The 13,033-nt window shown below is 39.0% G+C and overlaps 1 protein-coding gene across 1 annotated transcript in view; it reads right to left on the minus strand.

The window, feature by feature from the left end:
• Window positions 1-4,607: 4,607 nt before the first annotated feature.
• Window positions 4,608-13,033, minus strand: part of ESR1 (estrogen receptor 1) — a 99,947-nt gene continuing 91,521 nt past the window's right edge. Inside the window, exons 6-8 of the mRNA XM_058801599.1 lie at window positions 12,501-12,634; window positions 6,456-6,639; window positions 4,608-4,842 (exon numbers count right to left, since the gene is read on the minus strand). Of these exons, the coding sequence (XP_058657582.1) occupies window positions 4,608-4,842; window positions 6,456-6,639; window positions 12,501-12,634 (553 nt within the window). The remainder of the gene's footprint in view (window positions 4,843-6,455; window positions 6,640-12,500; window positions 12,635-13,033) is intronic.

Here is a 13,033-nt window from a genome sequence, read left to right on the forward strand (position 1 = left end):
AGTGGGCACTTTCTGAAGAAACAGACTTCTAATCATAGGCACACAGGATTGCAGAATTTTCTAATTTGCAAGATGGCAGCATATATTTTTTTCTAAATTTTTGTTTATTTATTTTCTTTAGGCACATTTGAATGCAAAAGAATGTAATATGTCTCTAACGCAGTGCAAAACCAAGTACCCTTTATGGGCAACAATCACTTTCAAAACAACCTTCAGGATATAAGGCTACCTACATTTGAAGGATGAAAGGGAACTGTGAGTAGAAAGAGTAGGACATTAATATTGGGAAAACATTAATTTTAAACTCTGAGATCAATTTGTGATTATGCTACACTTGCAGGTGACAGCAAAGATTGGTTTCTATTAGGATACCATTGTTAACATCACCCTTCTATTACATGTGTTGACTCAATATCTGTAAAGCCATATCACGGTTGTAGAGAACATTGAAAACATCAGTCTCTTTATTCAAAGTAAGAAATGCACTTCACACAAATTGAGCTGAGAATGCCTTATATACAAAACCCATTATCTGTACGTTAAGTTTGCACTCTAATTTTAAAGCAGGAAATTATATACACAGAGGGGCTTACCATGTTCTCACTAAGCCTGCAATAAGACTAAAGACCTACTGAGGCAGATTTTTTTATTCAGTTGGTAGTTTGCTTATTTTTAAACATTTGGCACAGGTCTTAAGGAATTAGTTGCCATCAACTGAAATGGATGGAGGCTCCAGTACAAATCCTGATTCATATGAAGGGGATGGTTTGGGGTTTTTTGCTTGCTTTTTTTCAACTCAACGTCCAGGGATCTGCTGACAGTCCTTGCAATATCCTTGGGAGCTCAGTTTGGATTATTTCTTTAATTACACTTTTAAACCCCTCATTGTAGAGAAGGAGAAAAATCATCAAGTGATGTCACTGAAACATAATAGTAAATTTATCACAACACACACCAAAAAACTTTCATTAAACTATGTTACCCGAGTACAAATCTTACTACCCCAACTGGGAGTTTTACCTGAGACAAAGTCTGCAACATTGAGACATGGCTCAAACCACTATAAACCAGAGTAGCTTTCGTGTATTCAAACACCACATATTCTGACACCACTAAGTGCTACACATCTCTCTATCCCCTCTTCTACCTCCCAAGCTTTTTGCAATACTTCAGTAACAACCATGTTCTCAAGCAAAGCAAATTCGTCTGGTCTATTTATTTTTGCCTTGTGCTGGTATTACGTTGCCTATGTTTCTAGAGGGTTTGTTTTTTGATGTTTTTGTTTTTTTAAAAAAATCCACGTATAAACATTACAAAATAATTATTTTGTTAGCTGTCCAGAGACATCACTATGAATGTTTTGGTAAAAGCATAATTAGCTGCCTTGAAAAGTTTTCTTTCTTTTTACATGCTATATATTTTTATGTAATATCCAGCACCAGATATTCAGGTAGTACTGGTTTGTCAGCTGCAAATATAAAGTATATATGTATATATATATACACACACATAAAATAGCATCGTGTGAAATAACAATTACCAAATGTCAGGCACAATTGTTTGCATACATGAGAGCATCATTCAGAAATACATATGAAAAAAGTGATTTTTGTATCATTGACTTTATTTAATCAATTGAATAGCTACATTCATCTGTCTGATATGGGGGCCATCTTTATAGATAACTCTGGGAATGTTACTATATTCATTAAGGTGCTGCTTCAATAAAAAGTTAATGACATGGATCCTAAATCTGCCCCGAGGTAAATTAATGTATTACTGGGAATCACTCTTTCTAGGTTGCCCTTCACTGTTGCCACCACAAACATGAGAGGACTGGATGAAAGCTAAATTGCTTCCTTGTAAGGCCTGAACCCAGGAAAGAATTAATAGTTATTGTGAGCTGACTGATATTATTCTATATATTCCAAGACACATTATGATACCCTTCTGACTGCTGCATACCACTTCAAATCATGCTTTTCCATCTTCACTAGGAAAATCTCATTAGAGTAAAGGTACTTTCCCTTTATGGTATCATCCAAATCTGACCCTCTGTTGTGAATTGCTCTCTGTGTAATACCTTTTATGCTCCAGGTCAAATTTACACTTGAATCAATGTAATTACTTATTCTGGGATGTAGGAAGGGAGGCATTCATTTAAACCAATTTGTTTTCCAGCTTATGAGCTTGATCTGTGTGTTCTAGCCTAGACAACAAGTTGCATGTACAGACAGTATTTAAAGAGCAGTTCTAATGCACACTAAGTTACAAGTAAATGATGACAGTGTAAGCACATAAATTTAACTACAGGGATTCCTGTGCTCCATTCAGATCTTAGCCTGCACTCATTTCAGTAAACTCATAGTTTTTCTAACACATATGAAAACCAGCCACATAAAAAAACCCCAAATTTCCATTTTCTTTCATGACATTTAGGAGTCTTCAAAAAGCCCTTAGGTACCAAATAAGCGCTCACACACACACACACATACACACACACACACACATGCTTTTACTGAACACACAAAAAGACAAAATCTTCAGCACATTCAGAAAAAAATGACACCATAATATGCATCAAGAAAAGGCCTATGAACTTATGGTGATCACTTCACCTGTTTAGGCTTGCATTTCTCAAGGAATCTTCTCAAACATTGGTAGCATGTAGCTTTAGGCTTTCAAACTGCTCATATCCTCAGATATGTACATTAAACTATTATAGACACCATTATGTACATTCACTAAAGAATCAAATGCTTGACTTGAAGCACAAACCTGTCCTATGCCTTGCTGCCTTCACAACTGCTGTGAAACTTGATCTCACTGCACACAGACTCTGCCTGTGTGACAGGGATTGTGATTAGACATAGGCACTCCTGTATGACATTACTTGCACTGTTTCCTATATTGAGTTTCTATGGGATATTCCAATTAACATAAAGGTTTCAACTATAGCAAAAACATCCCTGAACCATTTCACTAGCACTGTTGCCAGATGCTGTGAAGCAGCCTACACATGTGCTAGGAAAACAGCCTCACTGGTAGGGTGGTTTCTTCCAACCAGCTGTTGGAATAGTCCCTGGTCCGTGCTAACTCCCAATCCGCACCTGTCAGTCAGAAGTGCAGATAGCACAGGCAAAGTTTATCATTACATTAGTAAAATAACCCTGGCATATGTAATGATCTCATTCCAGTACCCAGCAAAGTTCCCTGACATTTAGTTTTCTAGCATAGCGCCAGTCAAACAGCAGCACCAACTCCTACTTTGGATAGCATATCATGTGGAGTTCTTCAGTATCTTTCACGTCTTGTTGAAACTCTTGATGTCAGTGGACCTTTTGTATATTTACAGTTGGTCTGAAGAATCAAACTGATCCTTATGAATATCCTTAGGACATACAGACATGCATGGAGAAAGATTCATCTTTCTGGACATACAGTCTCAAAGTCTGCACCATGTGCGAGGCTCATTGCCTAGTGTTGGTGTCACAGGTGAGCTGGCTCATAACAGTGATTTTGAAGCATGCCACAACAAGAGCCAAAGAATGCCAAGGCAAGGAAAAACCTGCTGCTCTGACTGCGATACTAGCCCTCCCACACACAGTTAGACCACACTCTGCTGAGTGGGATGGGATCATCCCATCCTTCCGTGCCAGTCTCACACTAGCATCCTCATCCCTTGCTTTGTAGCACAACAAAGCACAAGATAGGGGAGGGATTTTTTGTAAAAAGTGCTGGATCCTGCATGTGTGTGAAGACCTTTTTAAAAGACCTGATGATTTTTGTAATCATCTGGTCTGATTCAAGAGTAATTGTCTATGTTATCACTGTTTGCCATGTTGCCCTGGATTTACGCTCTTGGGCAACAAAACTGTTTCGCTTTCTAGGATCAGAAAAAATAGCATGCATGCAAAGCAATTCATCTAGAGGATATGGTAAGGGTACCTAAAAGTTTGGTCAGAATGATGTTGAAAGGGAGTTGTCTGGTGATATAAGCCAGCAAGGTAAAATAGTATAATTCTCAGACAGCAGTTCCTTTATACTGTAGGAAGAAAAGAGGCAGGAATCTCACTCACGAAGGCAGTCTCTCACAGTGCAGCTTCCCTATGGCACACTAAGATGCCAGTCAGCTTTCTCTTTACACTGCCCAAAAAGTCATCCAGAATCTCTACCAAACTGCTTCAAAGTTTCAAGCATGTAAAGGACTAAGTGAGCTCAGGATTTTGGATGGATATTAACAAAGACCACCACTGATGAAGATACCGATATGCACGGGTGGTATGGCCTATCAATTTATAGCAAAATGAATGTATGCTTCAGATGAGGACTTAGTTACCTAAATAAGATGCCAAATTAAATTAAAACACTGCAAATTTTAAATCAAGTTAGCCAGACAATCCTTCCTGGCTATCCATGTTAATGAAATGTCTTCCATTTAGGATAAGCAATCAATTTAGGCAAGCGCTTGACAAACACTCATATGGAAAATGCTGGTGTGTGTTGTCACTGGAGTGTTTTCAAAGGTGGCACTGTAGATGAAATGAAGCATGAGCTAGGTAGAACACTGCTGGGTTTCTCATACCACTGTTTATGCTGACTCCCATTTATATTGTATTCTGCATATTCTCCTCTTCTTTGCTGCTAACATAGAAAGACTGCAAGGAATGAGATGAAGCTGATGCAGTTGTCAGCTGGCCTCTGTTCTCCTCCTCCACGGGTGCAGCACTCCTGGCTGCTGGCGCGTGCAGCCGGTGAGCGTCCAGCATCTCCAGCAAGAGATCGTAGAGTGGAACTACGTTCTTACACTTCATGTTGTACAGGTGCTCCATTCCTTTGTTGCTGTGGGTTGTGATGAAAAAAGTTACTTCCCAAATATGCTATGGGGTGAGGAAGCTACCAGCTAATAATATTTGCTGGGTTCATATAAATCCTGTCTTGTACTAAACAAATTAGCTGTGCGTTTGCTGTACACATCTGCTACAGTTAAGCAGACAGGAGCACCTTCAAAGAATTTTGCAGACAGATGTAGTCAAGAATGTAGCAGGCTGCTATACATCTAGAATTTTCTTAATTGTACAAATTCTTTTTGGGGGGGGGGGGGAATGTTCATTAACCCAAGAACAAAGAAACTCTATAAAATGACACAAGTGAAAAAAAATCACATCCCCTGACTTTCCCTCAAAGATCTGTATATCAGTTCAGGAGGTAAAATCTGCATGTTTCAGCTTTAGCAGCTAAGATGTGGCATTTAATTTAAATTTCATTAGCTGAAATAATGAAAATTAAAATCTGTGTAGCAACACTTCCTGTGGTTTCATAATAATAAAATCTATAGCATATCTTCATAGAAATTTATCCTCTTAACACCTCATCCACTGAGCAGTTACCTCAGAATTGGGAGAATCATTTGCTGCAATTACTAATAGTGTGTGAGGCAGCTCACCTCTGATTAGCAAAAGGAATGGTCCTCTAGACTGGAATTTAGTAGTGCTGCATTTATCCTCATCCATACAATTCACATAATAATCCTAAATCTCTTTTCTAAAGTGAATTGCAATCATGACACTTGTGAGAAGTGGCTGCATAGAAGTGAGAGTTTTGTTAAATCTTATAGGAGACTAAAGTTTGCAGAGCTAGGCTACTCCTACATTAATATTCTACTCAGTGCTTTCCATACACCTGTGTCCAGGTCTGGGGTCCTCACCATGAGGAAAACTTAGACCTGTTAGAACAGGTTCAGAGCAGGGCCATGAAGGTGATGCAAGGGCTGGAGCACCTCTCCTATGAGGAAAGGCTTAGAGAACTGGAGTTGTTGTTGAACAACTGGAGTTGTTCAGCCTGGAGAAGAGAAGGCTCCTTACACAAGCCTCCCAGTACCTGAAGGGCATCTAGAAGAGAGCTGGAGAGGGACTTTGTACAGAGGCATGCACTGACAGGACAAGGCAGGGTGGCTTCAAAGGGAAAGAGGGCAGGCCTAGATTAGGTGCTGGGAAGAAATTCTGTACTGAGAGTTGTGAGGCACTAGAAGAGGTTGTCCAGAAAATTGTGGGTCTCCCATCCCTGGAAATGCTCAAGGCCAGCTTGGATGGGGCTCTGAGCAACCTGGTCTAACTGGAAGGCATCCCTGCCCATATCTGGAGGGTTGGAACTAGATCATCTTTAAGTTCCCTTCCAAACCAGGTGATTCTGTGATACAAGACAGACAAGATTAAAAGCAGATACTCCTTTCTATCAAACTATCAGCACGATCAAACAAAAGGCAGAGGAAAAGACAACTAGAAGGGACAAATGGGGTAAATATTTGCATATGGAATTTTTTTCCTTTTCTTTTTGGTAACGGCCCCTCACACAGTTTGCCCTCCTAGCCATGAAGGAGAAGCGTGTATGGGCATTTGTGACACCTCTCTCGCATGCGCCCAGTACAGAGGTGCTGACTGTGTGCTTGCTCTCACCTCATGTGTCTGATGTGAGAGAGGATGAGCAGGAGCTGAGCCAGTCGTCTGTGTTGCTGCTGCAGAGAAAGACCTGACTTAGCCATTAAGTGGATCAGAGTATCTGTGATTTTGTCCAGGACACGGTGAATATAGTCTTTCTCTTCCAGAGATTTCAAGGTGCTGGAAAGAAAAGTGTACACACCTAGAGTAGGAGGCAGAAAGAAAAGAAACAAACCACAGACAAAAATTACTTTGGTGGACTCAGAGTTGCCCAAGGTATGCCCTGTGCTGCCTCTTAAGCTGTGTTAAGCCACAGGATTTGACTGTGTGCCAGCTCTCTTGCTTGGCAGCCATGTCGCTACTCTGAATGACCCTGGAGCATGGATTTGGGCACTATGGGAAAAGCAGGAGGAGGAAGACAATGCCACTTTCCTTCCTGGGTCTCACCAAGGTCTGTACCAGGTGCTGGGTGACACCTGCAGCTAGTCCTATGTGTGGGCTGTGCACTTTTCCTGGTCACTTGGCTCTGAAACCTTGAGGAGACGCTGTTCCCCTTGAGAGCTCTGGAATACTTACCAACCAACCCAAGCTTTCAGCAGCTTTTGCCATTTCCCCTGTTGTTTAATATTTGATTTTTAGTGACTTTTCTAGACAGTTTAGAACTGAAAAATGTTACCACAATACATGCAAACAAAACCAGGGGTTTTTAATGTTATGTTTGCCTCAAAAAAACTCTCCTAACCAAGCAAAAGCCTTGAAAGGTGTGCTCCTTCACGTGCAAAGCTGACTCTGCTTTAAAAACGGTGTCCAAGTCAGCTTGTGCAAATTTAGCTGTCTTGAATAGCTTACTGCTGAAAGTGAGCAGCCTGAAGGTTTGGATCAGATAAAAATTTTTCCAGAATACAGAACATCTTAAAACTCCCTCTCCAACAGCCCCTCTACATCACCTACAAGAGTCTCTAATCCAGGCATAAGAGTTTTTGCTGCTAGTAAATCTTGAGAGCATGAAGCACATCAGCTTTCAAAATGGAAAAGTCTAAACTATTTTGGGCTGTTTTATCTTGATTTTTTTCTGGACAACAACACACAGCCAATGTCAGTCAGGTCACAACAACACTGTGCTGCCAAAAGAGAGCTGTTGCATTCAGCATCAGTTTTTAAATCTTTTGGACTGAACCAATAACTCTAAACAGGTCATATTGCCATAATCCAGTCCTGAGGCACCAGAGGTTTAAGATGTGCATACAGGAATACAATCAAACTGGCTGCATCATAGAGTGTTCATTGTCTTGTGTCTATAACAGACTTGACAAATCTTATGCTTTGGCCCCTCTGCATCAGCTTGCAGAGCAAAGAAGAGATCTGGATTTCGTCCTTGGGAAAAATGGTTTCTGGAATAATTTTTTGTTTTTCTTTTCTTTAAAGCATCGTATATAGCAGAATATGGAATGCAATTATTAAACTATTAAGAATAAAAGACATTCAGACACTAGTATGCACTCACAGACAGACATATATGCTATAGCTTGTCAGATATAGATGGTATAGCTTGTTTTTATTGTTTGCAGCCTTGGGGCTACCACTGGATGTGAAGATACTTTGCTGTGCATCTGAGCAGTCAGGGAGTTGAGATTTTTTTAACATCTTGGCCTCCCTCATCTCCTCACATCATCTGGGTACTTCGAGGACCTGACACCTAGAACTACTGTAACCTACAAGTAGTTTTTATGGGTTTTTTCCTCTCTGCTAAAAAGAAATGTAAATGTGTTTGTGAATGTGAGTGTCTCTGGGAAAGAGTAAGCAAGAAAACTGTTTTAAAAGGATAACTCCAACATAGTACAACTTCTGAAAATTATCAGTCAGAGTGCTTAATTTTGGTAATGGGTACTGCTTCAAATTTGATATAGATAAATAGTACAGTGGCCTCTTTTCTCACATGGCTTTTCATAGCTATTATTATTATTTTTACTGAAATTCACAAACAGAAGCTGGTCCTTGGGCTTTTCTCAGCTGAACATTTTTCACCTGACTCAACACCCTCACGTATGCCTATTGACAATACAAGGTTTGATAGCTTAACACATACTGTAGGGGCAAGATTCTTAAATATCACTGGCAGAGCACAATCCACTAGAAGGAAATATTAATCTCATAAATGCACAGTGCCCCCAGAGAAGTTTGCTTCAGCCACAGGAAACTATTGTGCTCTTACAGCAATACCCCATAGCTTCATATTATTGAAACTAGTAAAAGAAAGTAATATTTAGGAGGAATTTTTTCTCACCTAGGTCCAGTCTAGAAGCTATTAAAAACTGTAAATCACAAAAGCACTCCCCAATAACTGTAGAGAATGCAGGCAACTGCCAGTCAATAGCTGCCAAGAAAAATCACAGTGATTGCTCCTGCCCCAGGCCATTGACCAGAAACTGCCCAAAAAAAAAATGCTGGCTATCACACACTCATACACATCCAAGCAGAGCTTTCAAATGAGGGTGCAGAAAATTGCCTCAGCAAAGTGAAATTTAACAGTCTCCAAGGCCTTTCTAAGCCTAAATTCAATAGCTACCAGGTTGATTTCCAGCTCTTTCTGCAGGTCAGTGTTGTAAAACCTAACAGGCACAAGAACAGAGGAAGCGCCACCCCACAAGCAAGCAAAGCCTGTTGGTTCACACCCATAACACATACCAGAACAGGATCCCTTGGGGGCTGCTGTGCTACCATGCCAGCCCTTGGCATTCTACACTGATAGAATTTTGTATCTCTCACCATATATAATTATATATTTGTTGCATTTTACTGTAGAAGCGAATGTCCTCAAAATCTTTTCTGTCACAATAAAACCCAGTTTAAAGTATTTTTTTACATTTAGAGTTCAGGCTTACAGAACAAGACCCAGTTGCTCTGTAGTAGTATTCCACTACACCCAATTGCTGTGAAGCTGTAGCAAGACAGGCTGAGGTATGAGGGAACTCATCTCTGTACCATGCACTCCTGGAATCATCCAGCCCCCAAAATAAAAAAATAAATAAGCACAATTTATCAGGAACTGAAAAACACCAGGAGAAAAGAATAACAAACAGTCACGTGGAACAATGTATCAAGAGGTCTCCTGTATTCATCAAATCAACAAAATCTTTCCAGCTCTGTGGTTTAACCAGCTAACTAATTCGGTTAATCGGCTTCTAAGGCAGATGTGACCTACATCATCATGTGCAAAATGAAAGCCTGCTGCTTTGCCACATAGCATAGGGTGGTACCATCCACAAGTTCCTCTTCTCTGATACACTCAAAAGTAAAACATCTGGCATCATGTTGCCCTTTCATGATTCTAATATTTATTTTTCAATGTTAAGTAACAGCTGAATGTGGTTTTTGAAAACACGGCTTTGCTTTTTAGTCAAAAGATTTATTGCAGGGGACCTTTAGGTTTACTATTTAGATGGACACAATTATGTCCTTGTTGTTACAGACATGCTGTCACCTTAATATCTCAGGAAAACTGTGGTAGTTGCATAAGCATCTACCTTGGTTTACAAACAAAACCTTTCATCCTCTCTACATGCACTGAACAAATCTAAAAAAATAAAAACTAAAATTGTGTTTTGTCCAAAACCACATGGAAAAGGAGTGTAAAGATGTTAAACAGCCTTGCAACATGTTGCAAAACTAGAAATGTCCAACAAAGGCAATAAACAACTCTACTTCATGTGAAGAGACTTCCAGATGTCCAAGGACTTAATAAAGAAATGTTTGTGTACACTCACTGAATTAAATCCACACAACGATTTAGAATGCAAATGCAGACTGCTTTTAAACACAAGATGCAGCATAATCAGTCCTATTTGTTTAATTAATCCACTTGTTTAAACCATTTTGAGATCTTCTGGTTTAATCACATGCATATATAATGCAGACAGCATAATAAGCCAAAAATTGATTGTATGTTTATCTGCTGTTTCTTTAGTAATAGTTCTTTAGTACTTCTGTGAAGTAAAGCAACTCCAGAAGATATTTTAGAGGATCTATGCCAAACACACAACTCTTACACATATTCCAAATTATGCTACTTATCTCTGTATTGCAGTCTAATGCCTCTTAATTTGAGCATCTCGAGAGTCTGATAGTCAGACACTTGTATCCACATTCCCACTGTCTAGTTACGAAAGTAGTTTGTTATAGGATTACAAATACTGAAATGTACCTTTATGCATAAAGATAATGACATCCAATATAGACATACATTCTGTGGCCATATATACATTGAGTTTACAGTCGTCCCATCTCTCTTATATGCAGAAGGAAATCTGCCTCTGATTATCACTGACTTCACTTGCTATATATATATATATTTCTTTTTTTTTTACAGTTTTTCCTTAGGGGAATCTTGTAATGAAAATTCCCATTAACACAGTGAGATGTGCTTATGAAGGATAGCTGGTGATGCCTGGCAGGGCTTTGTCGGAAAAAAATATTTTGCTTTATGAATCAATACTAAATACAAATAGGCACAAAATTTCTCAAGAGCATGACTTAAATTTTTCATGTTCAAGACATGAACATCTAATTTCTTTTTTTCAAACCTCCACTTCCATTGTTTCTAACTGAAATTCAAAATTTTTATAAATCAATTATATATTCTAGATTTATTTAAGAAGTTTAAATATATTAGGTTTGAATATATTAGCTAAAATTCTGGAGGAGCATTACTTTCCAGGAAGAATATTTAACTCTAGGAAATATTCTGTTATAATTATCAGGGCAATAAAAGGAAAATAAAATGCCAAACAGTAATTAGAACTGTCTTATCCTGGCAATTAAGGTAAGACAATAGCCCTTCATTTCAAATATGCCACTTGCTTTCCTAAAATGTTACTTTTTGGCAATTGGTTACAACCACAACAAAACCTGAACCACATTCATATCTCATAAAACATGCATAAGGCATTTTGTATTAGATTGTATAAATACATAATTTTGCTTGGACGTTGAGGAGACAACATCCAAGCTTCCATAAAGAAAAGTGCCTGGTCAATAAAGCAACATCTGCTGTGTTTACAGTTAGCCTTTGATGTCAATATCCTAAATTTCTTTTTCCTGCAATTTGGGCAAGTGATCTGTTAGATAACTGGTTAAATGGAAACAGAGCCCTCCACATCTGTTTTCTCTAGAGGGTGGTACCATCCACAAGTTCAAAGACAACAGGAAAAACTTTACAAGTGAGTAAATCCTCAGCATTGGGGAACTCTGGCACCTTTAGTCACCAGGTAACAGCTTAGCAGGGAATTTTCTCTAAAGGTTTTTAGTTTGGTGCCTACATTATTATTTTAGATGTCGATAATTTCTATGAAAATACCATGGGTCTCATTTCTGCATATAAGGAAATTTTCTGGAGGGGTTTTTTTTTTAATTTCAAACAGAAAAGAGTCCTCTGGTGTGCAACAGAAGTTTTCTGTCACAAGTTTCAAGTTAAATTTGCTTTTTCAATCATCTCATGTAAAATTCAAATCATCATAACCTGACACTTGTTATCGAGTCATCTATTTTTGAAGTGTACCTCAGGATGAGATTTACAGCCAAAAACTATAAAGGAAGTGGAAAGTGATTACATCAGTTTTAGATGCCTATAATATAATATAATATAAACTAAACCATGATAAACTCGATCACATTTTTATTTCCTTTTATTTTGCCATCACCTGAGCACTGCAGTTAAGCATTGCCTTTGGGTGCCATGTGTGTGGTTCCAGCTACTTCAGTGTCTCGTAAGCAGAGTTTTAAGACCTGGCAACATCTAGTTCAAAGCACTCCTCTGACCACTCTCCACATCAGCCGCACACAATGCATCATCTGCTCACTGCATCCATTTTCTGGGCCTCACCTACATCACCAGACACATTCGACTGTGCCCACGCCTGCCTGGAGGTCCTGCCTGCATCTGTGTTGAAAACTCCTTTCCAATGCTGCTGTCTCAAAATGAGAACGCCATTAAGGACAGCAAGCAGTGTTCAACCACATGCAGAAGCCGCCACAGTTACCCAAGTGACAGCAAAGCACACAACTTACCAGAATTGAGCAGGATGATGGACTTAAGGCACACGAATTCCTCCCCTTGAAGGTTCATCATGCGAAACCGAGCAGCAGTAGCCAGCAGCATGTCAAAAATTTCCACCATGCCCTCTACACATTTCCCTTGATTCCTGTGTGAATACCATCAATGGGGAGACATTCAGTTTTAAACTGATGGTGCCATGAGTTTTTCATCCCCTTGGACCAATACCCTCCAATTTGACTTCATCAGCTCATGAGCAAGTATGTGACTTCTTACTCTGGGCACATTTGATATATGTGTGATTACAAAAGCACTGTTTCAAGTAAAATAAATAAACTATTAAGTACTGTATTTCCAAAAAAAATAAGTTTCAGGAACTCATTACTGTGATGGAACATTTTAAATTGACTCAACCAAATCCTTATATTGAGAAAAATATTTGCTTGAAACTACATTTTGATTTGTGTGGATGTGTTCTGCTTTTGTTACTTTGCTTCCTCTTTATTTTCTTATTTTCTCTTTATCTGAAAAGATCCCAATTCTTTAC

This window comes from Ammospiza caudacuta, chromosome 3, assembly GCF_027887145.1.
Source record: "Ammospiza caudacuta isolate bAmmCau1 chromosome 3, bAmmCau1.pri, whole genome shotgun sequence".
Lineage (NCBI taxonomy): Eukaryota > Metazoa > Chordata > Aves > Passeriformes > Passerellidae > Ammospiza > Ammospiza caudacuta.